This window comes from Stigmatopora argus, chromosome 12, assembly GCF_051989625.1.
Source record: "Stigmatopora argus isolate UIUO_Sarg chromosome 12, RoL_Sarg_1.0, whole genome shotgun sequence".
NCBI lineage: Eukaryota > Metazoa > Chordata > Actinopteri > Syngnathiformes > Syngnathidae > Stigmatopora > Stigmatopora argus.
This window is the reverse complement of record NC_135398.1, coordinates 329,438-356,708: the sequence shown is the minus strand read 5'-3', so window position 1 is coordinate 356,708 and position 27,271 is coordinate 329,438. Positions and strand designations below refer to the sequence as shown.

The 27,271-nt window shown below is 52.3% G+C and overlaps 2 protein-coding genes across 5 annotated transcripts; one reads left to right on the top strand and one right to left on the bottom strand.

The window, feature by feature from the left end:
• Positions 1–78: 78 nt before the first annotated feature.
• On the bottom strand, positions 79–3,223 carry LOC144086383 (neuromedin-U receptor 1-like). 2 transcript variants are annotated; one of them, XM_077616339.1, is made up of 4 exons: positions 3,110–3,223; positions 1,735–2,414; positions 1,382–1,612; positions 79–1,309 (listed from the first exon to the last, which is right to left on the bottom strand). In XM_077616339.1, the coding sequence occupies exons 2-4, from the start codon at positions 2,396–2,398 to the stop codon at positions 957–959; spliced, it is 1,248 nt and encodes a 415-aa protein (XP_077472465.1). In that variant the 5' UTR covers positions 2,399–2,414; positions 3,110–3,223; the 3' UTR covers positions 79–956. The 2 variants fall into 2 exon arrangements, with proteins under 2 accessions (XP_077472465.1, XP_077472466.1); XM_077616340.1 differs by lacking the exon at positions 3,110–3,223 and having other exon boundaries at positions 1,735–2,537.
• On the top strand, positions 279–27,271 carry ephb3a (eph receptor B3a). 3 transcript variants are annotated; one of them, XM_077616336.1, is made up of 16 exons: positions 282–629; positions 7,338–7,885; positions 11,884–11,948; positions 14,869–15,586; positions 17,343–17,498; positions 18,918–19,253; positions 20,608–20,732; positions 20,894–21,050; positions 21,145–21,253; positions 21,352–21,404; positions 22,269–22,391; positions 22,930–23,177; positions 23,527–23,742; positions 23,831–23,995; positions 25,159–25,352; positions 25,455–27,271. In XM_077616336.1, exons 2-16 carry the CDS (start codon positions 7,828–7,830, stop codon positions 25,585–25,587), a joined length of 2,856 nt encoding a protein of 951 aa, XP_077472462.1. In that variant the 5' UTR covers positions 282–629; positions 7,338–7,827; the 3' UTR covers positions 25,588–27,271. The 3 variants fall into 3 exon arrangements, with proteins under 3 accessions (XP_077472464.1, XP_077472462.1, XP_077472463.1); XM_077616337.1 differs by having other exon boundaries at positions 285–629; positions 23,846–23,995; positions 25,455–26,075; XM_077616338.1 differs by lacking the exons at positions 22,930–23,177; positions 23,527–23,742; positions 23,831–23,995; positions 25,159–25,352; positions 25,455–27,271 and adding an exon at positions 22,595–22,875 and having other exon boundaries at positions 279–629.

Below are 27,271 nucleotides of genomic sequence, written 5' to 3'. Positions count from 1 at the left end.
TTTGGCCCCCGGGCCGCCACTTTGACACACATAGTTTAGAAAAAATGAGAAAGTCAAGACAATACCACTTGCACGCCTATATTTAATCGTTTTAAAGAATGCTATACAGACACTCGGAGGAACCTAGCTCGGAAAGTTTTACATCTTGAGGAACACAACTGTACCAAAAAGTTCAATCACAATAACACAACACGGATATACCAGGGAAAACTGTTTTTTTTTCTTTTACTGTAGTAACATGGGAGAAATGGGGCAACACCAACACCCCCCGCCTGCCAAAAAATGGTTCATACCTTTTGTATAGGACATTGCAACAACACAAACAAACATTGCCGCTATAAGCCTCTTTTTTTGGATTGAACACCGAAGCGAGAACTAAGAAACGGGTAAATAGTTTTTTTTAGTTAAGCAAAAATATTTCCTCAAGACTGTTTTGAATAAGTGGCAAATGTCGTTTGGCCAACGAGTTGTTTTTCCTAGCTAAACTGCGGCAAAATGCCCCGGTGCTCGAATGTTAGCATGCTAGCTAGCTGCGCAGTGTTAGATGGATGGCACCTGTTTTAGTCTTTTTCCGCCCGAACGAGCGGTGAATTGAGCCAATTGAACACAGAAGCAAGTGCATACAGTCGGTAAGTAGTCTATTCTGTTGTTTTAATCTGAATATTTTCCAATAGACTGATGAAATGACGTGTGGCCAATGAGTTGCCTTTTTGTTAGCTCAAGTGAAGTCAAATATGCCGGTGTTAGATTGTTAGCATGCGGGCAAGCTGCCCTAGTCAAACAATAAGACTTTGATAGGGGATAAAAATAAAACGGGGAAAAAATACAGACCATTTTTTTTAGAGGGGGGAGAATTTGAAAAACATAGACATGCAAAACCATGACCTTCTTATTTGGGTTTCCAAAATAAAGTTTGAACAATTTTTCGGTCCTCATCCTATCAAAGTAGAAATAATTCAGCTGTCCCCGTTCGACATATCGTGCTTAAAGGTGACGGTCGCTGGAGTCCATTTGCTTTTCCGATGCGCCGTCCGGCTCAAACTGGCGCGCAAGGTCATCTCCGAAGCCGAGCGCCGCGACCGGTCGCCCAGGCAGCAAACGTGCCTGAACATTTCTCGGAAGCGCGTGGACATGAGGTTGTAGAGGACGGGGTTGACGGCGGCACTCAGGTAGAAGAAGACTCCCGACACGATGTGGATATGCCCGAAGATCTGAAGGTGGCGTTCCAGCGACTCGTCCATCAGGCTCCACATCAGACGGTCCACGTGGAAGGGAGCCCAGCACAGGCCGAAAACCAAGACCAGCACACCTGGACGTGCCAAAATCGGTTAGGGCGTGAAAAGAAAAAAAACAGCCCGTTTTCCACCCGACGTCTACCTACACAACATTTTGGTGATTTGATGGTTGCGTTTGTCGAGTTTATGCTCGTGGAATCTGCCGAGGCCTTCTGGTCCGAAGCCGCTCCTGTCCGCCGCCGCCGTGGCCTTCTCCCGGCGCAGCTGCAGTCCGATAAGGAGGTAGAGGATGCTGATGACCAGCATGGGCAGGATGAAGAAGACCAGCGTGGAAATCAGGATGATCAGGTTGTACATCCACCTGGGCTTCACCAACTCTGAGGAGGCAAACAGGCTTTTTCTTTTCATTGCTAGCACGGCTTTCTCAGACGTCGCCTGGCTAACTACACGAGAAATAACGACGAAAAAAGAGCACCAAATGAGTCTTCTGGATACTTACGGCAAATGGCGGACCGCGGGAAGCGCCGTCCAAATTTGGGAGGCAGCGTGACGATCCCGTGCAGGCTGGCGTTGGGCACGGAGCAGAGCATGGACAGCGACCACAGGGCGGCCAGCACCCTCTTGACGTGGGCCGTCGTGCTCACGTGCTTGACCTGCAGGGGGTGCGCCACGGCCCAGTAGCGCTCCACGCTCAGGGCCGTCACGTTGAGGACGGAGGCGAAGCACACCGTCTCGAAGAGGAAGGTTTTGAAGTAGCAGCCGCCCGGGCCCAGCGGGAAGGGGTAGTTGCGCCACATCTCGTAGACTTCCAGCGGCATGCCCAGCAGCAGCACCAGGAGGTCGGACGCCGCCAGGCTCAGAAGGTAGTAGTTGGTGGGCGTCCGCATGGCCCGGTGGCGCAGGATGACGGCGCAGGTGAGGGCGTTGCCCAGGACCCCCACCAGGAAGATGCTCAGGTAGGCCACGCAGACGGGCAGGAAAACCGGGGACCTGGCGGGCCCCAGTTTCAGGGCTATGTAGTCCTCCTCGCTCAAGCACATCTCCTCCAGACTGGCGTTCTCTGGGAAGCGCGACGCGTTGGCCCGGGCGCACGGCGGCGGCGGCGGCACGAAATCACCGCAGGCCGCTGAAAGACTGGCGCCGGAGCAGTTGAACTCCGCCATCGCCTCCCACTCGTTTCTGTGAATAAATGAGTAGACAGAATGAAGGCATGCTCCCAAACGGTTAATAGGTGACGTTTATACTTCCCCGTTTTGCCTGTCTTTCTACCATTAGACGACTTAGATCTGTGTTCTTGGTTTCTGATCAATAAATCCAAAATGTAGCCCAAAAAATGCGACTTTTGTGTATTATTTTCCCTTTGAGCTCCGAGGAAAACAACGACCCGTCAATCGTAAAAGACGCTCTGTTCTCTCTTTACTTATCTGATGGCATCATGTCTATAATCTTCCATCCATTCTGGCTTTGCTTCAAAAAATGTCGCCTGTTCTCAACACAGGCCAAGTGCGGGGAAACTAAAAGCTCCTGAAAAAATAGGCTCTATGATAAGTAAGTTGGACCCAAAAAAAAAACCTCACCGATGACTACCACGGCTAAATTGGATCCCCTTTGGAATCGCGATCCACGACGTTATTAGATCTCAAAATCTCATCAAGGCTTCTTCGCACTTGGTTGCCTTCTTATTGGCCCACTCTCCAGCAATGTGTCGATGCCTACGGAGTTAATGGTATAGTCAAATGACACCAGTTCAGGCGACAATGGACGTGAAATAGCGTCAAAAGTGAGGTTAGGAACGAAAAGCAGATCCAAAATATGCCAGGTGACTTGTTTGTGATCCCCTGAAGCTAGAAGTGGAATGAAAATTTCCAACTCACCTGCAAATTGAAGTACTCCAGGAAATCACAAGTCCAACTGGATGATTGGTAATCCGCTCAGCTCAGAGCGTGCTCATATACGGAGCTCCATCTTGGTGGCTCAGTGTGTCATGACTGCTCGGGAGTTGGACAAATACAGTCTCTCTCTCTCTCACTCTCACTCTCTCTCTATCTCTGTGTCTCTTTCTCGCTCTCCCTCTCTCTCTCTCGCTTTCCGCATCCTGAAGAAAATGCTTTGCTGTAATCATGTAGATGTAAAACATGGAGGGCAACACGTCAACGCAACTCGAAAGACACGAAGAACAGAAGAGTCCGTGATTTTTGCCAAATGCCAGAAGAATGTTTTTTTTTCCTTCTCCAGAAGTCCAACGTTCACATCCGTCACGATCGAAACTCGGGAGGAAAGGGCCGAATTTCCTCGCCGCTTCTTTATCGTCGTTGATTAATTGGAGACGCTTTCCCGGACGGACACTTGCAACCGAGGCGGTAATTGAGAACGCCGAAGTCTGCCGCTTTCTTCTGACTCTCCGCGATTGTGTACCTGCTGCCAATCCACTTTATTTGTCCACTACTCCTTTCACGGACAGACATTTAGCCTTTATTATCTTTGTACGCGACCCTATGAAGCCTTTTCTCAAACGGGATTGCTTTTCTCCCCGAAAGCTCAGACGGTACAAAACAGGTCACAGATGACTTTGACCTTTGAAAAGCTGCGCCAACTAAGCCACCGAGAGAGACGCCATATTCTCCGTTGGACTGAAAACCACAGTGCGCAATTATATCAAGCAAAAAGGTGGGATGAATGTAAGCGTCCCATCCGTTCAAAGTGGGAGGGCTGGCGGCCGATGCGGCGGACGGAACGCATCAACATGTGTGGTTCCTCCCTCCAGGATGCAGTCTACTTTTTCCGACGAAACCAACTTAAGCGACTATTGGTGCAACGTTTGCGTCAGTCACCCTTTCGGCGCCGGCCTTTGTCATCCATGTTGTTGTGCTTTTGCTTTTTTTTTCCACGGAGAGGCGCTCAAATTCCACCAGTGTATGAAAGCGCCGCGCATCACGTCACGATTCCTTTCCCGAGCGTCCGCCAGATGAAATGAGCGTTCCACTCGTCATTTGCATTTGTGTCAGTGTCGCTTTTGGTGGCTGCTCTGAGTCACGTGACCCGTCAACGCTCAACGCTATGGTATCGTGCTGGGGCGCCCGCGTCCTTTCTGCAAGGTGCCTTTTTATTGGGCCTCCCGTGTGCTTTTATCAGTCTGATCCACTGGAGCGCCCGCCCGCCCAATAAAAAACCGCTTCCGGGCAAGTGATGATGTCATTTGGAAGAGCTGCTGGAAAGGCGTCTTTTTCGAAGGTCCTGCTGAAGAAACAATGGCCATTTGCACCACTTCCACTTATGAACAAAAGAGTTATTTACAAGAACATGGAGGGAAATGGCGTCTCCTAGCCGGAAGATTGTTACGAAAAGCCTGCTGAAAAAGAGCAGCCGCCGGCCCTCCCGTTTAATCAATGCTCCGGTTGAGCGTCGGTGGGAAGAATGACACAACGCGGCCACTAACGCCTCCCGTCTTTCATTGGGAAGGAAAAATGACATTAGTTTTTGCCTCCCTGGCGAATGGCCGCTCATTATTTCCCTTTTCCTCTGCGAGGAGAAAAGTTTACCGAGAACCAGACGTCCTTCCTCCCCGAAAATGTAGAGGTTGTCCCCCTAAAATGAATCCCAAAAATGCCCCCAAATCAACAGCTTAAAGTGTCCCCGCCACAGGAAACGATGCAAAATCAGCAGGAAATGACCCAGAGGAACACCTCGCACCATCCACGGCAGGCACTGAGTTAACCGCCGTCCAAGGCGAAAAAAGCAGAGCGCGCCAAGCTCGAAGAAGCGACGCTGATTAGCCGCCAGACTTGGCGACTCGGAGGAAGCGCAGCCGGTCCTTGAGCTCCGAGGCGTTCGGCCCGGACAAAGGCGACCAATCGGCAGTCCGTGGACCCGCCAAGAGCCGGCGTCTTTGGCACATTCCCGCCGCCGCCGGACTCCCCGTCACGCCGTCATTTGGCTCTTTGGGCGTCTTCGTTGGGAAGCCAAACGGGAACGGCGTCCATTGGAATTCACCGGGCGTCCATTGGAATTCACGCCCGTCCATGAGGCCAAATAGCTGCCCCGCTTGCTTTTCCCCATCGAGGAACTGAAATGAAGCGGCACTCTTTTATTTTCTTTTTCCTTTCATTTTTTGGGCTTTACTTTGTTTTGAAAGATGTTTTTTGGTCTTTTTTTGATGACAGAATTGGAGTACTTTTGACACCGCTGGAGATCAAATAAGGACTGAAAAAAGAAAGAAAATAACGGCTATAGACCAAAAAGATGCAAATGAAGGCAGAGTGCTGCTTAATGGGGGGTCGCACTCAAGGGGGAGGTGTGTGTGTGTGTGTGTGTGTGTGTGTGTGTGTGCGTGTGCGTGAGTGTGTGTGTGTGAGTCTCAACACCCACACGCTCTCCTCTAACACAAGTTGAAAAATTGGCCCAGCGTATGAATAATTTTGGGCTCCACTGTGATCTTGTAGTCTCCTTGGCCATCTACGAACGGCGTCAAAGCGGTTTGTGTTGACGATCGCTGGAGAACCAAAGAAGATTCCCAGCATTTTTCTGTCAAGCGTTTCAGTCGATTGAATGTTGTTCGATGCCGGTCGTCCCCGCCAGACGCCATGCAGCGGCCCTACTTTAGTATGTTCTTTTTACAGTAGGTGGGCGAGAGGGGGGGTCTGGGGGGTTAGGGGGGTTGCTCCAGTACAAGGCCCCCTTTCACAAGCGCCAATTCATCAGTCTGCTTTCTCAGTCTGAAATGGGGTGCCCCCCCCACCACCCCAAGCCCTCTCTCCTGGACACACCCGCTATCCTAAAGTTAAGACCCCCTGGCTTTCCTTACAGCCCCTTCCTTTCCCGTCCTGCCCCCCCCCACCCCCTGCCTTCAGCCATTCTAGTACCCTCATCCCCTCCGGCCTCTTTTGTGGCCCCAGCTTTGTGCACTAATTAACTACAGTTGAGCTCCCAGCAGGCCGCGGGGTCAGCCCACCCCGCCCGGGCCGCCTGATTGACAGCTCGGCGGCGGCGGCGGTGTCCTTGGCTTACAGTTACGCCGTGGCTTATCGCGAGCGAGCGGCTGAGTAACGACAAGGTGCGCGCGGCGGACAGACTGGAGAATAAAATGTGCCTCGGCGCCCCAGCACACTTTGTTGCTTTTGGAGTTTTCTTGTCTTGGCCGTTTTCAAGGAATTTCACCCGAATGGTTTCGAGTCCTACCCGCCCGCCCGCCTGCCCGCCTGCCTGCCTGCCAGACTCCTTGAACCACCCGGGTGTTTTTGAAAAAGACGGAATCATGTGGGGAAGGATGCTCATTTGGCTGGAAAAAAGTCCCCCGTCCCCTCTCCCCCTCTCTCCCATTCTCGTCAAGCCTATTCAGTATTTTGAGACGGCTTGGAATGGCATCCCGTGGCACCGTGCAAGTCCACTGGTACCTCCCTCCCAATGCCACACCAAATGCCTCCGTGGGAAAGCCTTTATTCCGAGATACAAAAAAACAACAACCACAACCCAAGTGACCAATGAAAGGTAAAGGCAAGCATTGGCATGAAGGAGTTGCGCTCTCATTGGCTGTTTCCCAACGGAACGGTCAGATTTCTCAGTTAGCTGTTTTTTTTAGCAGGAATTTTGAATTTTGGAACCACGTGACTAAACGTCTATCATCGCCAAGGGCCAGGTGGCACTCCACTTTCTTTCCATTGTCACCAAACGGGTGGAATTTGCATCCCCGCTCCATTGGGGCGAGCCGAACGAGCGGGGCTTTTTGTCGCGCGACATCCCCCTCAAAGGCCGTTCGATCAAAGGCCCGTCGGATGGCGTCGATCGATCGATGGATGGATGGCGAAGGAAACTAATACTAACGCCACCAGCGGTCAGATAGACGGACGTCGGAGCGCATCCTCATCCTCGCGCTCCGTCGCATTCCGGGGAAAGATCCTCTTTGACTCCAAAATAAAAGACGTGATGTGATCATTATGGCTTGGGGAAAGCGCCACCAGGGGCGGGGGTGGGGACTCACGCTGCTCGCCATTCAAACCTACACGTACAATTGTTCCCGTTAACAATAACAATAGTCCGCATCGTTGACTGTATTATGCTCTTTTTCTCGCATGCGTGGCTTACTATTTCTGCTTTTTATTTTGAAAGTCCGGAGCGGATGCTGCTTGATCACCAGCTGTGATGGGAAGCGGGGGCCCCCCGCCTTCTACCCACCAGCCCCCCCCCCCCCCCCCCCCTTCCCCTCCGCCCGTCAGTCCCCGCGTTGCCATTCCGACGCACGGCCCCCGACGGAGGCGCAACAGCCGAGCGGCCAAAGAAGCTCGCGTCCGCTGGACGTTTTTTGGAGGCGCCGGCCGCGGCGGGAGGGAGGACGCCCAGCCAAGGAAAAGGACAATCGCGGACACCCGAGGCGGTGGCCGTCGGAAAGGGGACGTGAGCGAAAAGAGAAGAGAAAGGCAGGATGGAGGACAGGAGCCCACCGCGGGCGGACCCCGTGTGAGTGGGGAACGCCAGCAAGCGGCAGCAAGCGGCAGCAAGCGGCAGCAAGCGGCAGCCAGTCAGTCAAGCGGTGGGTTGTTTGGTCAGCCAGCCATCCATCCATCCTCAGGCTCTCTCTGGAAAAGCTGGGCTCCTGACAATGGATTATTTGCTGTGGGTGTCCAGCCTCTTGGTGCCAACGGTGCTGGCTGTCGAAGGTAGGCTCCATTCTTTTCTTTCTTTCTTTCTTTCTTTCTTTCTTTTCCTCCCCTCTCCGACTCCCGGCCGAGAACAATGGGTACGTCGGCACGGGTTCCCGCGACGCAAAAGCCCGTCTCGCTCCCGGCTTTGGCGCGGGCCGTCCGAAATCGGCCGACGGCACGCGCGGCGGCGGCGGCGGCGACCGTGCCCGAGCGGCCAGAGGGGTCGCCCCGTTGCTATTGTCCCTGCTGGTGTCACACCCACTGGCGCAGCGCTAGGCAAATCTGGTTTCCGGCACCCCCGATCGGTGCCGAGTGACTTGCGGTAAATGACTGCACCAAAAAAAAACGGGCATACCAACGTCGTACCTTATTACTTTGGGTCAATTCATTATGTGTGTGTGTGTGTTGAGGGGGGGGGCAAATCAAGGCTGCCCACATCTCCCTTTTTTCCCGCGACCAGTCCAACAGCGGCTGTCAAATTCATCAAAACAGCCACTTGCGCAAAAGCCAACAGCCACTTTTAGGCAAAAGAATGTCTTATTCTGTCATACGTCGACATAAACTTTAATTTTCAGCTCGTGGCTGCAAAAAAAAAAATCTCCATTGGGGGGAAAAAAAACAAAAAACGATAAGCTGTGAAAGGGTTAATTGTTCCAAAATCAACAATGGGGACCTGAAATCACCAGGAAATGACCCAAAATGTACACCGAGGGCCCCAAATGGAGCAGAAGGGGCCCCGCAATCAACAAACTTTTACATTTACATTGGGAGGCTTTCCCTGACTGAGAATGCTGGTCTCATCCATTGGAAGCGGGAGGGATGGCAACACATCAGCCACTCCTCGGGATGAAATTTACAGCCAAGAGAGGATTGGACAAGCCTGTGATTGGACGTCTGTCATCGTCACAGGCGCCAGGTGGAAAATAGCTTTTAAAAAACGTTGAAGTCGCACGGCATGGGCACTCTTCCTGATATGGATTCTGTCATTTTGTACATGAATCACGGTGTCATGTTTGCTAATGCGACTAATCAATGCCGTATACTAAAATATTTGATAATACATGAAAAAAAAGTCAACGTCTTTGAGCGCCTCGATGACAATTGCCGTCCAATCGTCCCATTGCCAGCCCTCCCGCTTCCATTGGATCGGACGTGGAGCGGCGGCGACAACCTCCTTTCCTTTCCGGAAAGTACGGCGAATAAAGGAACGGCGTTGGACGCGAGCGCCTCGCCTCATCAAAGCAAGCGTTTCCCATCACAGAGAATGTGGAGCAGAGATGAAGCATGCAAGCAAAGCTGATTACCCCAACCAAATACTTTAGAGAGCGTTTATACGGCTAGCGAGCCGCTACCTTTTCATGCCCCGCACGGTTGATCATCTTCTCATGGCCCATGCTAATATTTGCCGCTTAATATTTCATATGTTTGCTCGTCGGCCTCCCTTTTATGCCGGCCTCAAAGTGAATAAAAGATGCGGGGGGCTCCCAGATTGCGCTCGGGATTCACCGACGTGCCGCGTTTCGGCTCGCCCCGTCCTTTCGAAAAGTCGCCATAAATTAAGGATAGATATCCCACGCCCCCGGAGGCTCTCCGCGCAATTGTTTTTGTTATTTTTTCCTTTTTACCTCCGTAGTTTTAGTTTTATAGGGCCAGATTTTGGCTGCTGAGTAATAGCCGCTCGCGCTTATCTCCCGGGGATGGTCGATTTAACGAGGCTCTCTAGAGGGGGGGGAGGGGTTACAAGCCCATTCGCTTTCTGGAACCAACTAAGCAAATGTCTTACTGGGAGGAACTTCACTTTTGGGGGGGGTGCACTGGTTTCCAGAAAAAAAATACAAACAAAAGAGAAGAAATTCAAACTATATTTGAAGTCACCTCAATTTTTGTCCAACTAAACGTCTTTCTGAGTCTATCCCTTTTTGCTACCGAAACTCGTAGCTCGTTTTGTGTTTTTGCTGCTTTTCTGTCTTAATGATTTGGCGATTCTTAATGATCCCATTGACCGATTTGCTTTGTACGTTGTGCTTTTTGCTTTTGCTTTGTTGTTCTGCGGCCTTTGACTGCTGTCTAAATTATAACTATGCCTTTCCTTGCTACTGTCACAATGAAATTTCCTGAATACGGGATGAATAAAGTTATCCAATCCAATCCAATTTCGGCTCAGTAAACATGACTCGGCAGTTCAAGTCAACTGGACCTCCATTTTAATATGCTATAGCAGGGGTAGGGAACCTATGGCTCGGGAGCCATAGGTGGCTCTTCTGATGGGTGCATGTCGCTAACCTGTGAGGTAAAATATGTATTTAAACTGCTGGTGACAGAGCTGAGTGCCAAATGCACCATTAGACTTTTCTGCATGCATATTTTCATTGATTAGCGACTGCGTAAGAGTGTTGTCAATGACCTCCCTCAAAAATCTCATTTTCACTCTTAAATTCTGAGTATGGCTCTCAAGGAATACCATTTGAAAATAGGGATTGTTTATGGCTCTCTGTGTCAAAAAGGTTCCCGACCCCTGTACGATAGTATCTATTCAGATGGCTCAGAACTAGCAATGTGGAACATCCAAATTTTGCCTTCCAAAGCTAGCAAACGCCGTCCGCTCATTGGCTCCGGTGTATTTATTTTCACGGATAAAAGATCACGGCGTCACGCTAATCATTTTGCGGACCCCCGGGCAACGGCGCTTAGGAGAGGGTCGTGCCGGATCGGGTTCCCGGAGGGCGGGGCGGGGGCCGCCGTGATCCCGAGCTAAGCCGTCTGTGTGCGGGACCCCCGAGGAACCAAACAAACACAGCTGTGATTGATTGCCCCCCCCTCTCTCCGTCTCCGCCTCCGCCTCCGCCTCCAGACAGGCCTTTTTTCACCTCCGTCCGATGATAAAAACAAAGGGGCTCATTCTTGTGCGTGCCGGTGGCGGCGGTGGCGGTGGCGGCGTTCACACGTTGATCGGAGGGTGTCGCAAAAACTCCCTAAAAAAACATCTTTGGGCATTTCCGCCTTTGTTTGCCCGTTGGCTCGACGTACAACACCTCTGCGTTTGAATCCGAAACAAATGGTAAAAAAAAGCACACAAAAATTAGTATTCAAGGAGGGCAACTTTTCCTTGGCATGCTTGGATTCCCTTTGATTTAGTCATACATGCATTTTTCAGCAAATCTTAATAGATGATTGATGTTGCCTGGACTATTTTCTTTTTTTTCGGCGCTAGATGGTACGTTTCAATATGGAGCCCTGTGTGCGTACTTCAATCGGTCGGATGAAGGAGTAGCCGGTTAAAAATGCTTGTTCAGATACTTCTCTCTTTCGCCAGCTTGGTGATTTTTAATCCCCCTTGAAGATCATGATCAATCATTTAGGGGAAAGGAAAGGCTGGATGCTTGTGCATCAATGAGAGTTGATTTCATAAAGCATCTCAGCAGAGGCTCATTGACATCATCAGCATGTCAATGGCTTCTTGAATGGACTCCAATGTATAGTGTGAGCATTAAAAAAAGCGGGCAGCAATGAAAGAAGGCAACGTTTGCCAACGACCCGTGGCTTCATTTCTTTTCTTTAAACACCGACGCCTTACTTAAAGGATGCGTGGATTGTCGGGGTGGGCGGAATGTGGATAAGAGAGAGAGTGGCTGGTCTTCCTTCTTCTTCTTCTTCTTCTTCTTCTGTGGCGGCGCCCGCCCGCCCGCCTCCTTTTCTCGCCTCTCCTCGGCCGGCGCCATCGACAAGTTGCGAGCCCAGCAGGCGCCATTTGCTCACCAGTCTAATTGTCTCAGTAATTAGGCGCCAACGACAACAACAACAACGACACGACTCTGGGAAGCCAGATTGACCGGCGTCGGGCCGGCGCCATCGATCTGCCCTTTGTTCTCCGCGTCTCGGGGGAGGGGACGGCCGGCCCGTCATCCCGTCGTCGACCCGTCCGTTTCGGTCGTGGCGGGTCTTCTGCTGTCGATTTTGACGCTCAATATAAGCGAATGGCTTCCAAACTTGTCCCTCCTCTCCTGTCTTTGTAGAAACCCTGATGGACAGTCGGTGGGCTACCACAGAGTTGGCTTGGACCACGTTCCCAGAAAGTGGGGTGAGCATATGTTTCCTCTTTTTCTTTCTCTTTTGCTTTTGGAGCCCCGTTTAATTATACCAAGTCTTATTTGTTCCATTTGCCGCCGCTTAACAGTGGAGCCAGACCCCCCCCCAGCACGGGCGGCGTGACGCCCGCCGAGCCTCCCGCTGTTTTATTTCTTTGCCCGGGTTTGCTTTTCTGGGATGCTAAATCACAAACGCGTTTTGTCGTGTCGTGGGGAAGGGACCGGCGCTTTGGGGTATTACGGGAAAATCCGCGCGCAATCTGCGCCTCGCGTCCGTCCAACCAAAACAATGTGCAAACGTGCAAATGAGATTTGACGATGAAGGCTGCGCGCGCGACTTTGCTCACAGCCGGAGAACACGTCTTACCGGCCGGCGTACGAGCCATCGGAGAACACGTTTTACCGGCGTACGAACCATTGACGCTTCCTGCAAACGACTACATATTTCATCAATGTGACATTTACTGCTAATTACTGTTATGGTTGACAATGAGAGGAATTGCAATGAATGGCGTCCCATTCAAAGTAGCAACCATTGCCCCGCTCTAACGTATATATTTTATCGGCGCTTCCTAAATGCTCCTAAGCCATTTATTTGAAGAAAAAAAAAAAGACCAATGATGAGTCATAACAATCTGTTTTGTTTTTGGCAGACATTTGAATTTTAGTCTGAAAATAAAACTCCCTTGAGTAAGCAGAACGGAAATGTTAGCTTGTCAAAGGCGACTAATGAGGAACCGCTTTCAATATTAAGACTAGACTGGTCCACAAACACAGATGCCCTGTACAAAAGGGGCCAGAGCCGCCTCTACCTACTGAGGAGTCTACGGTCCTTTGGAGTGTGCAGGACACTGCTGAGGACTTTCTACGACACTGTGGTGGCCTCTGCAGTGTTTTATGCAGTGCTTTGTTGGGGATGCGGGAGCACGGAGAGGGACAGGAAGGAACAGGCTGAATAAGCTGGTCAGGAGGGCCAGCTCTGTTCTGGGCTGTCCTTTGGACTCTGTGGAGGAAGTGGGAGAGCGGAGGATGCTGACCAGGATGATGTCCATCATGGACAGCACCTCCCACCCCCTGCATGAGTCTGTGGAGTCCCTCCGAAGCTCCTTTAGCAATAGACTGCGGCACCCTCATTGCAGGAAGGAGCGCTTCCGCAGATCCTTCCTCCCATCAGCTGTCAGGCTCTTTAACAAAAAAATGGCTGGGTGTTAAGACCTACCGTATGCATGCATGTACATTTATGTGTATGCATGTATGTATGTATATATGTCCTAAGCAACACGCTTATTTAATTATATATTTATTCATGTATTTATTTCTTGACCTACTTATTACCTATCTATTACCTATCTATTTATGTCTAAAATGCCTTTCCTATTCCTGCATCCTCACCCTCTTGCCACTGGAACAACGAAATTTCCCGAATACGGGATGAATAAAGTTATCCAATCCAATCCAATCCAATAGGCCCTGTTTTCACTTTAAAATCGCTCGTCGTCGAGTCTGTCGTTGGAAGTCGGCGAGCGAGCTGTTTTTGTCCAGATCGTCCCTCATAGGAGCGAGCGCCGGCAAAATCAAGCCATTTGACCATTTGACCCAAGGGCTCGGCTTAGTTTCCACGCTGACCCTGGGCCCTCCCCTTTTGACAAATCCGGGGCCCGCCGCGGTCATATCTGTCAGGCGGCACGCGCCGCTGATTTAGCGCGTCCGACGCGGGAATAAATTGCACGGCGGCTCAAAGACGTGAGATGACTTATGCGCTATTTTCTCGCTGTGGAAATAATCAACTTCTGCCAGCTCATTTGTTATGGAAAGCCAGCATTTGCTCCGACGGGGAACGGAGAAGAGGAAAAAAAACAAAAAAATGGATCGACTGTCACGAGGTGCTCGCTTAATGGACTATACATTTATTGACCAACCGGGCCATTAATCACCGCGTCATGTTAGTTAGCATACATTAATATGCAGAAGGCGGACAAGGAAGCGAGCCATTCGTCTCGTTTAGCCCATATTGACGGTCCCACTCGTCAAGTATTAAACACATATAGTAAATAGTAGTTGATCTGGCAGCACGCCCATGCGTAAATAATAAGCGCGTGATGGATATGGATATTTGCGATAGCAGCGTGGGCCAGTGCAGAAAGCAATCGTCAGAAATCTCAAAGGGCGGCGGGCGGCGTTGCGTTTAAAAAGCCTCTTTTAGCAGTTAAAATCAAACATTTGGGGCCAAGAGAGAGCTAAAAAAAATGTCAGCAGAAGAAGACTCAACAGTCAATGACGAGTCGTAGCGGGCGACAATGGCCGCCTTTAAAAAAAAAAAAAAAAAAATGTAAGCAGCCGCCAGACTAAGTGGCAATCACGCTTGTCGAGTCGCCGTCCTGCGTGGAAATGATTTTTTAATGAGAAAATGCGTCTTCTACCAATAGTCCACACGTCATGAATAGGATTAGCGGATGGGATTATTTCTCGCCATCGCCGTCTTTCCCGACACAATGCAGGATGCGCCTTTTTATATGCTTTTTTTTGTCGTCGTCGCCGCCGCCGCCGCCCCTTTGTATCCCCTCGCTCGCTCGCTCCATGTTTATAACACAAGGCCGGATTCATTAAAACGCCACGGACGAGCCGCTATCGGCCAGTCGCGGACAAATGAGAAACGGAGCGCTTCGGGATGCGCTAGTCCAGGGTTGGGCAAACTTTTGGGCCCGGGGGGGGGGGCACATTGACTTTAAAAATGTGACAGGCGGGTAGGCCGGGTGAAAAGACCTAACGGGCCGTATATGGCCCGCGGGCCATAGTTTGCCCATGTCTGCGCCTTTCTTCGTAACGGCGGTGGACGGGCTAACGGACATCCCGCTTCCAGTCTCACCAGAGTATCTTTGTGTGTGCGCTTTTTTTTTGTGTCCGCCGCCACAGTGGGAGGAAGTGAGCGGCTACGACGACTCCATGAGCCCCATCCGAACCTACCAGGTGTGTAACGTCCGACAGCCCAACCAGAACAATTGGCTGAGGACGGACTATATCCCACGCAGGGGTGTCCTTCGCGTCTACGTGGAGCTCAAGTTCTCGGTGCGCGACTGCGCCAGCATCCCCAACATCCCCGGTTCTTGCAAGGAGACTTTTAATCTTTTTTACTACGAATCGGACGGGGGCGGGGCCGGGGGCGGGGCCGGGGACACGTCGGACGACGACGACGACGACAACGAGGGCGGGGCTCCCCCCTGGAGGGAAAACCCTTACGTAAAAGTGGACACCATCGCCCCCGACGAGAGTTTCTCTCTCCTGGAGGCCGGCAGGATCAACAGCAAAGTGCGCAGCTTCGGACCCCTGTCCAAGGGCGGATTCTTCCTGGCCTTCCAGGACCTGGGCGCCTGCATGTCGCTCATCTCCGTGCGGGTCTTCTTCAAAAAGTGCTCCACCACCATCGCCAACCTGGCCGTCTTCCCCGAGACGGCCACGGGCGCCGAGGCCACCTCCCTGGTCATCGCCCCGGGGGCCTGCGTGGCCAACGCCGCCGAGATGTCGGTCCCGCTCAAGCTCTACTGCAACGGCGACGGCGAGTGGATGGTCCCCGTGGGCGCCTGCACCTGCGTGGCCGGTTACCAGCCCGCCGCCGATCGGACCCAGTGCCAAGGTAGGCTCCAAACAAAACAAAACCAAAAAAATGCTTTTGAGGGGGGGGCTGGGCTTGAAAATGTCTCCTTCCTCAGCGTCACCATACGCCCCCTGGCAAAGATAGACTGGCTCGTTGCAAGAATTGAAGACTAATTAAGTCAAATGATATGATTTGCCCGCCAGTGTAAGCGACGCGCGCCATTGCTCCGAGACGTCATTAAGCAAAAAATGAATTGGCCAAAATCCAGGCGCTCCTTAACGAGGCTCAAACGGATGCAACGGATGCCGTTTGAACCGTCATTGGAGGAAGCAAAGCGGCTTGAGTGACAATGCCAGAAAGAGCCCAGAAATGAGAGTGAAGAGAAAATAACAAGTTACAGTGCCCTGTAATAATGCCAATGTAAAAAAAAAAAAGAAATCTCGATCTATCAAAGACGAGATTGGGCCCTCCGCGCCATTTGGCGTGGCCCGTGAAGAAAATCTTTGTATTTTTGCTTTATGATTGTACAACAACTACAGATAGACAGTGAAAACTAAAAAAAAAGTCGATTGTGACTCCAGATTTCCCATCAAAAATGACTTTAGACCAAACCAAAATCAGAGGCCTTTGTTAGGTGTTTGGCTTCTGGAGTTTTCGTTGAGTTTAAATGAGCTGTGACCTTGTCCTTGGGATTGCTCATGGACTTCAGCGGTGGCCCTTGATCGGCTGCTGTCCTTGCCCCGTTCTTTTCTGTTCTGTCCTGTCCTGTTCCCCCTCCAAAAAAGCCATTTTGACCTTCTCAAGGTCAACAATATCCCTAAACCGTTGATTGACCAGAGAAATGGATTTTCCATCCATTTGCCAATCGATGAGTCGGGAGAAAACCGTGACGACAATGCGTCAGCGCAAAATGACCACCACCTCCTCATGCACACACACACAAATCAAATGGGATGTTGTGTTAGGAAGAAAAAAAAGGAGTGGGAAATTCTGCAACCTCATTCTCGTCCTTTTCTCGACGGCACCATTTTGGACTTTAGAGGGAGAGGCTATTTTGCTTCTAAAAGGACCATTGTTGACCATTGGCGTGGAACCCCGTTTAGGCATGTGGCCGGTTAGCCGGCTTGCTAGCTAGCCGGCTAACGGGGCTCCCCGGGCTGACGACCTTTTACCAACTATGCGCCATCTTTCATGGGATCCGTACATTTCAATTAGAGCTCCGTTTAAAGGTGCTATGAGATTTGAGCACGTCCAAAAGATACAAACGACCGCGGGCGGCTTTCTTATTTATCTCCCCACCTCATTTGCGTCCGGCGGACGTTCCTTCCACCCTGGCTGATTTACGATGACATCCGGAAGGCTGACGGATAGCGTCCCTCGGCCACGGGTTTTTCCGCCAAGCGCCGTTTCTCCTCGATTTCCTCCTGTCAGAGACGAACGTGAGCTGGAAAAGCAAGAGCGCATGCCAATGCAAAGATAACCTAGTCCATTCTTAAATGTTTCTCAGACAGAGTTTTGGTTTTTTTTGTTCTTGTGCAGGCAGGCGAGGCGTCTTTTAGCTTGGCCGTATTTCTCTCTGATTGCAATTTTTATTCCTTCAAAGGCTGGCGAGAGTTCTCGCACGCTCTGTTCAAGATGGCGGCCCGCCAGGGCATCCGCTTCATGTTTGTTTTTTTCCCCAAAAAATCTCGGCATTGGAGACGAGTTGCTAGTTTTTTTTTTTGAAAAAAAGGGTTGAGAAAATGTTTTCCTTTGGTTTACCGATGGACTCAGCTTCTTCTCTCTTCCCGTCCAGCTTGCATCCCCGGGACTTTCAAATCCAAATTCGGGGACGGAGCCTGCGCCGCCTGCCCGGCCAACAGTCGCGCCGGGGCCCGAGGCGCCAACGTCTGCCCCTGCCACAGCGGATTCTACCGCGCCGACAGCGACCCGCCCGACGTGGCCTGCACCAGTGAGTCCACGCCTTATCCGGGTCCTTTGAGCGCCACGGAGGAATTGGGAATTCCATTTGAAAATGGAGAAAAGTGCCCTTTTATGCCCGTTTTCATTGGATTTTTCCAAACTAATAAATCGCTTTTGGGGATGAATCAAATCGTGATCAAGCACCCCCGCACCCACTGCGGCTGGGCGGCCCACAGTGGAATAGTTTGTCCGGCCCCGCCAACTGATACTAACGCCATCGGATACCGGCGTCGACGTGAGCCGGCCAGACCGTCCGTCCGATCCGTCCCTTTTCGCACGTTAATGTTCCCGCCAGGCGACAGCCATCCTCCCCGGACGGCTGTCACGTGGCGGGAACATTCTGACAAACGCACGCATGCACACGCTGCGCACCGGCCCGTCCACCGCGGGTGTCCAATTAGAAGAGCCTGGGCTCTCCGCCGTCTAATTAGAAAGGACGGGGCGAGTGAAACGTGGCCGAAGGCCGAGCGAGTTGGCGGACGGACGGCACCCCGCTCTTCTATTGGTGGTCACGCCGTTAAATAGGACGTGTGACTATTTTAGGACATTTGGATTCACGTTAAAAATGGGAAGGCATCCCGACTTGGGGGATGTTACCATGAGGGATGGTTTTTGGGGTGCGCGCTTATAAAAAGTGGACAGACGCACGTTTCAAAGTGTTTCCGTTAGGGCAGGGGTAGGGAACCTATGGCTCGGGAGCCATAAGTGGCTCTTTCCATGGCTGCGGATGGCTCTCCACTAACCTGTGAGATAAAATATGGAAATCAGTGAGAGAGCTGAGTCCCGAACGCACTAATATGAGCGTCACTGTGGCGTTGACACTACCTCTAGCACCACTTTAATCATCATTTTGTTTTTTATGACTCTTCTGCATGCATGATATCATTGATACTGATTTATTAGCAACAAGAATTCTGAGACTTTTTGTACTTTAAAAGTGGTGAAATGACAAAAACAAAAATCACACTTCATGTATTTTGACTTTTCAATTCTGAGAATGGCTCTCAAGAAATAACATTAGAAAATATGAATTGCTTATGACTCTCTGTCAAAAAGGTTCCCGACCCCTGCGTTAGGGTTTTGATTTTTGGTTATGAATAGAGGGTGAGCGACCAATAGGACATTTTAAAGGACGATGAAGAAAAAGACAATTTGCAAGCCAGACGATAAACTTGAGCACAGGAATTGAAGAACGCACGTAAATGCCTCTATTTAAAGTCAGAATTTTTCGTTCCACCACTTCCGTCCGCCGTAAGAGTGGCCGCCGCTCTCGGCGCAAAATTCCATTTCACGGCCAACGCCCTAGTTATTCTTTAATAGGGGCCGATATGGGCCAATGTGGAGAAAAGTGCCGTTTATAGTCCGTAAATGATGGTTGTTGATGAGTGACTCTGTCCGGCGTCCCCAGCCGTCCCCTCGGCCCCCCGCAACGTCATCTCCAGCGTGAACGAGACGTGGCTGTCCCTGGAATGGGACGAGCCCGAGGACGGCGGCGGACGCGGCGACCTGCTCTACAACGTGGTGTGCAAGAAGTGCTCGCGCCCCCGCGGGCCCTGCACGCGCTGCGACGACAACGTGGACGTCTCGCCTCGCCGGCTGGGCCTGAGGCAGGGGAAGGTGGCGGTCCGCAACCTGCAGGCGCACACCCGCTACAGCTTCGAGGTGCAGGCCGTCAACGGCGTCTCCGGCAAGGACGCCGCCGGACCGCGCTACGCCGCCGTCAACATCACCACCAACCAGGCCGGTGAGTCGCCGCGTCGACGCGTCGACGCGTACGGCCGGCACGCCTCGCCAGTGCCGTTTTCTATTGCTTTGTACAACGTGGCGTGCAAGACTGTGATTGGAAGCTGATGGATTCATTATGAATAGAATGTAATCAACATGGAGACATCTTTAAACATACACTGGTTACAACTTGCAAGGAAAATCACTCCCGATTGGTCTTCATCCAGGAGGATTCTGAAAAACGGAATCCTCCTCTGTCCATTTTGTCGCGCCATACTCAAAACATTTTATGTCATCTGATTCAAAACAATTGCATAAGCTAACCGAATAACACCATTAAGGTCAAAAAACAACTGCCACAACCATCTCATATTAGATCGAAACCAAAAACACCTGTGTAAGAATTTGCAGAAGTAAGCGTAATCATTTCTTTATAAGGTAAACAAAGCAGCCGTATTTTTAAACAATAAGGCCATTATGGCCATCTGCCAGAGTCCAAGTCAAAGCAATTTATGAGTCCCTTGTAGATCAACATCCTCGGCCTGGAACAAGGTGTTTCTGTTCAGTCAATAGTCCTGAAAACAATGAACTGGCCTCGAAAGCAGCCGTGGGGGAAAGTGTCCTCGTGCTTACTTGCTCCCAACATAAAGCACAAATTCATTTATAGCTTTATTACCTATTAAAATGCTTAATGAACATATAGAAACATCCCAGAATAAACCCAACAGAAGCCAATTTGGAAACCTGAGAAAGTTTTTAAAAAAAAGAGGATATTTCTCTGGTCCTAGCAATGTCACCTTGATGGAGGCAAATTCCTCGGCACCTTTTCGCGCGCTGTAATGACTTAAGTCAACCCGCACTTGATCCACTTTAGCGCGGTTAATGGAACGCAGACAATGGCTCGGTGACGAGTCACTTTGAGGATTCGGCCAAGGTGAAACATTTCTTCCAACGTGACCAGCTTATGACTGCCATTTGATTGGCATCTCCCGCTCCGATGGGTTTGGACATCCATCGCTCTCGTTGTCGTGGGACCAATGAATCGTTGTGTCGGCGTGTGCCGGCTAGCTTGCTAGAGCAGGGCTAAAAAGCCTGGCGTGGTCATTAGAATGGGTCAAAGTGCCAAATGATCATGGAGTCCAATTCAAATGTCAAAACATATCCTATTGTGGATATGACGACACCCCACAAGATGCTATCTTAGGCTAGCGGTAACAATTAGCTAGCGTACACTGGTGTCTGCAGTTTCGGGTGGCGTTGCTCGTTTTGCTCCTGCTGGATTATTTGGTTCAGGACGCACGAGCATGTAGTGGAATTTTGTCAAAGCGTTTTCCTTAGGCTAAAAACTCCCCCCTCCCCCCTTCTGCCCGCAGCACCTTCGGCCGTCCCGACCGTCCATCTGATGCGTTCCACCGCCGACACGCTGAGTCTGTCGTGGCTGCCGCCGGAGAAACCCAACGGCGTCATTCTGGACTACGAGATTAAATACCACGAAAGGGTGGGTGGCACTTTTCATCTTTTTCTCTCCCACCCACCCACGCCGGCGGCAAATCGGATGGCAAAGCGCCTGGAGTGGTGGCGTCGGAGAGACATTTTGGAAATGTCTTGAACAAAAGGCCAAAGTAAAGGCCCCTCCCCGGCAAACTTGCTTGGTTCCAGGGCCAGTCCATGTCGCACACGGTGACGTCCCAGCACAGCTCGGCCAAAGTGGAGGGCCTGAGGGCGGCCACCGCCTACGTGGTGCAGGTGCGAGCGCGCACCGTGGCAGGCTACGGTCGATACAGCAACCCCATGGACGTCAGCACCGGACTGCACAGTAAGGCCAAGGCGATGGCCAAGGCGATGGCCAAGGCGTCCCCTCCGTTCGGGAACCTCGTCCATCCGTCCGTTGACACCCTTTCCTTCCGCAGGTGACCCGCAGACGTCCACGCGGGACCAGCTCCCGCTCATGGTGGGTTCGGCCTCTGCCGGTTTGGCCCTGGTGGTGGCCCTGGTGGTGGTCGCCGTGGTCTGCCTCAAGTAAGTGCCGGGGAGTCGCCGCCGCCGCCGACCGGCTCCGTCCGAGGGCAAAGGTCACCGGCCGAGGGTGACCTCGGCGCGCCTTTGACTTTGTCCAGGAAGCGACGCAGCGGCTCGGAGCTGGAATACACCGAGAAACTGCAGCAATACAGTAAGTGGACTGGTCGCGCATTTATCGGTCACGTGCCCGGCGTCTTAAGCGGCCCCGCCCCTTTTATTAAAGTCAGCGGGAAAGAAAGCGGCCCTTTGGTTTTTGGACAATGGTCCCATTCAGTCCGCCGGACAAGGTGGCTTTCTTTGGAACCCGGCGACGTGAGGTCGCCTTTTAAGATTGAGCCGGTCGGAGACGCTAAATTGAATGGGCGCAACCGGTCCGTTCTGTCGAGCGGACGTCCCGGATTGACCTCCGAGGGGCCGTTTGTCCGCTTCCCAGAATGATTTCACAGTCACGTGAAAAATAGGCCATACTCGGAAACAATGTTCCCTCTAAGATGCGCGCGTGCGCAATTGCGCACTACTCTCGTCTTGTGCGCACAGCAAATCATATGGAGCGCACAAAATTAAATCCCATTTATTAATTTTTTTATAGCTGTGAGGCCAACGCGCGAACCACTCATCCGCCAGGCCACCCATTCATAGATATGAATCATTACATTTTATTATGACTAAATCATTTATGTGTAGTAGACATACACCTGCTTATGGCAGGTGTGATACTGCTGTGTGGCCATAGCGAGCAATGATGATGTTGCTCACACCGGTCGGTACTCCACGTGCTCAGGGAGGTTGTCTTTCTGCCCAGACAAACAAAAAATTAGAGGGAATATTGCTCGGAAATGGCGTTAAAATGCCCACGTCAAACTCGTCTTTGAGAATTGGAAGTGGACGCTGTCTAAAATGTTACTCTGGCTAAAAATGGTCCATTTCGGGCTGGGTGGGTGGGGGATTGATTGAGTTTCAATGTTTGGAAGGATTGTGTTGGATTTTTCCCCGAGTGACGTTTTGCCGGCGTCAGTTTCTCCCAGCGTCAAAGTCTACATCGACCCTTTCACCTACGAGGACCCCAACGACGCCGTCCACGAGTTTGCCAAGGAGATTGACATCTCCTGCATCAAGATCGAAGAGGTCATTGGCGCGGGTGAGTAGCTGGCAGCACCACGACCACGGCGGCGGCGGCGGCGGCGGCGCAAAAGACGGACAGGAGGAGGAAATCTCTCTCTCTCTCTCTCGCTTTCTTTGGTTTTTCTTTCTTTCTTGGAATGATGAGCTATTCTGCCTGCCTTCTCCTTCTCCTTCTCCTTCTCCTTCTCCCTCCTTTGATGGTAAATGGTTTGGACTCAGTCACCTCCCGTAGCCTCCGTCGCCCAGGCGCCACTCCCACCCCGTGTCCGCCGTTTCCCTCCGAACCTTTCCGGCGTGGCCGCCCGTCGGCCCCCAACTTTCCCAGTCGGCCCAGTTAGGCGGTGAAAAGAGGCCCAGGCCCAGGCCCAAAGTTCCTTCTGTCTTCCCTCACATTATCCAGCTCGCCCCCTCGCTCGCTCGCTCGACCGACTCACCACCGCCGCCTTTTTTCCGTATCACATCACTCCTTCACCCCCACCTTCCCTCTACCGACCACGCACCACCCCCCCTGGTCCCCCACCTTGTCCCCCCCCCACCCCCTCTCCCTCCCCCAGGCGAGTTCGGCGAGGTGTGTCGCGGTCGGCTGAAGCAGGCCGGCCGCAGGGAGATGGTGGTGGCCATCAAGACCCTGAAGGCGGGCTACACGGAGCGCCAGAGGCGGGACTTCCTGGCCGAGGCCTCCATCATGGGCCAGTTCGAGCACCCCAACGTGATCCGTCTGGAGGGGGTGCTGACGCGCAGCTGCCCCATCCTCATCATCACCGAGTTCATGGAGAACGGCGCGCTGGATTCTTTTCTGCGGGTGAGAGAGCTTTTCTTTTGCTTTTTTTTTACGGCAGCGCACACCGCGTTTCATCTTCTTCTCGGCCACCCGAATTGGACGGATTCTTCCCGTCCCTCGGCCATCATTGGCCGGCGTTGAATCTCCACATTGGCCGGCAGGTTTACGTGGCGTTTAACGCCGCCTCGGCCCATTAACCGTCCAGCTGGCCAACGGCAATTCATTGAAAGTCAAAATGTCACGTTGCACGGAGCCAGGTTGCATACGGGGCCACGTAATGTCTTTGTTGTCGGGATATGCGCCGGTGCCGTTTTGGGGATTAGTTTATCTTTTAAGCGTTTCTCTTTCTCTGTCTCCGGTTGGTCCTCAGCTGAACGACGGGCGCTTCACGGTGACTCAGCTGGTGGGCATGCTACGCGGCATGGCGGCCGGCATGAAGTACCTGTCGGACATGAACTACGTGCACCGAGACCTGGCCGCCCGCAACATCCTGGTCAACAGCAACCTGGTGTGCAAGGTGTCCGACTTTGGCCTGTCGCGCTTTCTGGACGACACTTCGGCCGACCCCACTTACACCAGCTCCTTGGTGAGGCGGCGCCTCAAGTGGCTTTGCATATTGTTGTATTGGCCAAAAGGTCACGGGCTCTAACACCCAGCCGCCCCCCTTTCACGAGGCGTCCTTCTCCCAGGGAGGCAAGATCCCCATCCGGTGGACGGCACCGGAGGCCATCGCCTTCAGGAAGTTCACCTCGGCCAGCGACGTGTGGAGCTACGGCATCGTCATGTGGGAGGTGGTGTCGTACGGCGAGAGGCCCTACTGGGACATGAGCAATCAAGACGTGAGTCGCACAGTTCACGACAGCAAAACACACCGTGGCCACACATTTTCCACATCTGTAAAAAGAATAGCCCCAATGAAGATTCCCGACGGTCGCCGTCAATAACAGTGCGTACGTTACATCCCAGCTCTCCCGCTCGGAGCTCCTCCTCTTTTGAGCTGGACGATCCTCCGCTTTATCTCCCGACGGCAGCGGCGCTTGCGTCCGTATGTTGGGCTTCATTTCAGCCTATTGGCGACTTTTGTCTGCGGGCGCTCCACCCTCTAAAGCGCCCTCCGCCGTAACGCGCGTCTCCCCCCCGGCTATCTGCCACGCGCAGAAGCCGGCCCGTCGCGCTTAGCCGTCCTCGGCGGAATACGGGCTTGGTCGTGGCGACGGCGAGAAGGCGCCGCCGTGAAAATTGGGAAAATTGCTAGCGTGCCGTAATCAAAGTGGGGGAGCCGCATTGTTCCCGCTCGCCTCGCCTCGCCTCGCTTCGTCTTAGCTCGCTCAATAAGCGACAGTCAACAAACAAGATGAAGAAAGAGGGAGTCAGTCGCTCGCTCGCCCGCCCACGGCATCATCATAAAATGAAAATAAGGGAGTGATGGGATGGGGGGGTCTACTTTCTTTTCCCAGTTGACGCTTTTTTTATTGTTGTGGACTTGCGGTGAAATATTTTCAACGGCGACGGCCTCCGATGAGCGGATTGCCGCCACGCACGCCACGCACGCCCCCTTGAAAAAGAAAGTTGAACCTGTTTGCATTCAAACGGCACACGTTGGAGTCCCGTGGGTGGGGGGGGAAATCCAAAAGAAGGAAGAACAAAGAGCGCTAATAGCCGAGACAAAGTCATGCGCTGGATTTAACGGGGAATAACGGAAAAAGATCCTTTCAAAGCGCGGCAAATCACCAGCTTATCTGACAAGATTTGGAAGCCTCAATTGGATTTCTCTCTCCAATTTAAACGGCTCCCGATTGTCGGAAGGAAAATCGAGCTGACGCCAATACACTTCAAGGGAAGGGAAAAAACACACACACAAAAAAAAAAAACCTGCCAATCCGATAAATTCAAGTCAGTTGATTTGCTTCTGTATTAGCATGCAGCTAGAAACTCGGAGCTCCACGTATCTATTGTAGCTTCATCAAGGGAGGCCAACATGATTTCCCTTCCCGTACTTCAGGTGATGACCGCGGTGGAGCAGGACTACCGGCTGCCCCCGCCCATGGACTGCCCCATGGTGCTCCACCAGCTGATGTTGGAGTGTTGGATGAAGGAGCGCAACCTGAGGCCCAAGTTCTCGCGCATCGTCAACACCTTGGACAAGCTGCTGCGCAACGCCGGGAGCCTCAAGGTGGTGACCAGCGCCTACTCGGGGTAAGCGGGGCGAGGGCGAGGGTCGGGCGGGGACCGGGCAAACGCCGGGCGAGGGCCGGACTATGGGCCGTCAGCTGACTTTGTGCAAATTTGTGCCTCCAGGGACCTGCTGAGGTTGGGAGGGACGCTGCCAGGCCACAACAGGAAAAGTCCCGATGGCGGCGGCGCTGGTGGCGGCGTTGGGCAGGAAGTGTCGCGCCAGCAAATGAGCCAGACGCTCCCCATCCGCGTGTGAGCCGCGAATGAGCCGCCTCGGAAGACTCCAGAGTGCCGCCGTGTAAAATAAGCAAGATGAAAAGAAGGACGGCCGCCGGGATTGGCCGGTGCCGGGAGAGACCGGTCCAAAGCAAAAAAAACAACAAAAAAAGAGAGAGAGAAAAAAGGAAGAAGAAGAAGAAGAAGAAGAAAAAAAAAAAAAAGGACCGCCTTCCCTTGCGTCTACATGTTCTCCATTTGTGCTTTTTGTGACTGTCGACATGGAGCCAAACTACTTGCGGGCCCTCTCAGGTTGTGTTTGCATGTTTGCATGCCTTTTTGCGCTGGCGGGTGGGCGGGCGGGCGGGCGGGCCCGGAGCCAGACGGAACCCGTCAGTGGAAACCCGTCGGCCGACCGCTACCACGGGGGCCAACATTTCAAGACAGCCCCCGTCCCTTCCCGTCCCGTCTACGTACCGCCACGGATCTCCGTGGCCGCTCAACCTTCTGCTCTCCGATCCAAATCAATTTGCTCATTCCTTTCATTTGAACGCCATGATGGAAACGACCCGAGCCCGCTGGCTTGGGGGATGTGGGAGCACCCATGGAAAAGCCACCATCGCACCCAGACCATTAAAGTATCGCCGCATACTCACCCGGGCGCAAGGCCATGGCTATCATGGCATTTGTGCTCGTGGAAACGTCGCTCTTTTCAAACGACAGCGGAAGGATGTGCGGACGCCGTGGGGAAGGGCCACCGGACCGCCGCTGCTCTTTCTCTCCGGCGGCCATCTTGGCCACTCCGTCTGGAAGAGCGCCGCCTCCGTGACTTGATTGGAGTGCTGGATTGCCCTCTTTGCTTTTTCATTGGCTCTCTCTCACTCTCTCTTTCTGTCTCGATGACGGAAAGCGGATAGAAGAAATGTTAAATATGCTGTATTATTGCCTTCTTGTCTTCTTCTGGAGAACAAACATTCCGGGAAAATTGGCCTTCTCCTACGCTCCGTCTTCCAGCCGTGCGGGTGTGCAAAGGATCCCGGTCTTTGCGCCGGTGCGCAAAGCATCCCGGTCTCGCCGCGGCCTCCCAACGTGAAGCCGTCGCGCGATGTCACTGTGCCGGACGGACGGACGGACGGACGGACGGACGGACCGACGGTCACGTGCATGCCAAAAGTGGAACCTTATATACGTGGTACGTTGCTATGGCCTGGCCAAGGACTTTCAAGTCCCTCTTTTTCTTATTTCCAACGTGTACGCCTTGTTTTGAATGCTAACTTATGAGGTGTCGTCGGGATTTTCTTCCTTTTTTTGTACCGGGGCTCCAACATTTTTTAGGACGATGCCGATGCGTAAGCTTGCTTTTCTTCTTCCACTGACAAATGCGGATGTTTTTTATTTAGGCAGTTTCACCCATTGGCCGCCGTCCACCGACATCCCATCCATCCAATCTGGGAGGGGCAAGTTAACGTTCAGAATAGATCGGACGTTGGCGGCGGCCAATGAAGGAGCTTGTCAATTGTAAAGCTTCGAGTGCCGGGAAGAAGTATTTGTCCCATTCTTGACTTTGTTATTTTCCCCCCCACGTGAATTAATTATTCTATCTTCCGAGCCAAATTGCAATGTTTTTTTCTTCACGTGAATTCACGATCATTTCTTTAAAGCCAAGTTGAAATGGCTCCAAATTCCCGCATCCAATAGCACTCCAACTGGCAAGCGATCAAGAA

Coding starts and splice junctions, on each gene's coding strand:
- ephb3a (XM_077616336.1), top strand. CDS start 7,828: ATGGATTATTTGCTGTGGGTGTCCAGCCTCTTGGTGCCAACGGTGCTG. Junction 22,392..22,929: donor CGAAGAGGTCATTGGCGCGG/GTGAGTAGCTGG, acceptor TCCCTCCCCCAG/GCGAGTTCGGCGAGGTGTGT. Junction 23,743..23,830: donor CCACTTACACCAGCTCCTTG/GTGAGGCGGCGC, acceptor CCCTTTCACGAG/GCGTCCTTCTCCCAGGGAGG.
- LOC144086383 (XM_077616339.1), bottom strand. CDS start 2,398: ATGGCGGAGTTCAACTGCTCCGGCGCCAGTCTTTCAGCGGCCTGCGGT. Junction 1,613..1,734: donor CCCGCGGTCCGCCATTTGCC/GTAAGTATCCAG, acceptor TTGCCTCCTCAG/AGTTGGTGAAGCCCAGGTGG. Junction 1,310..1,381: donor TCAAATCACCAAAATGTTGT/GTAGGTAGACGT, acceptor TGGCACGTCCAG/GTGTGCTGGTCTTGGTTTTC.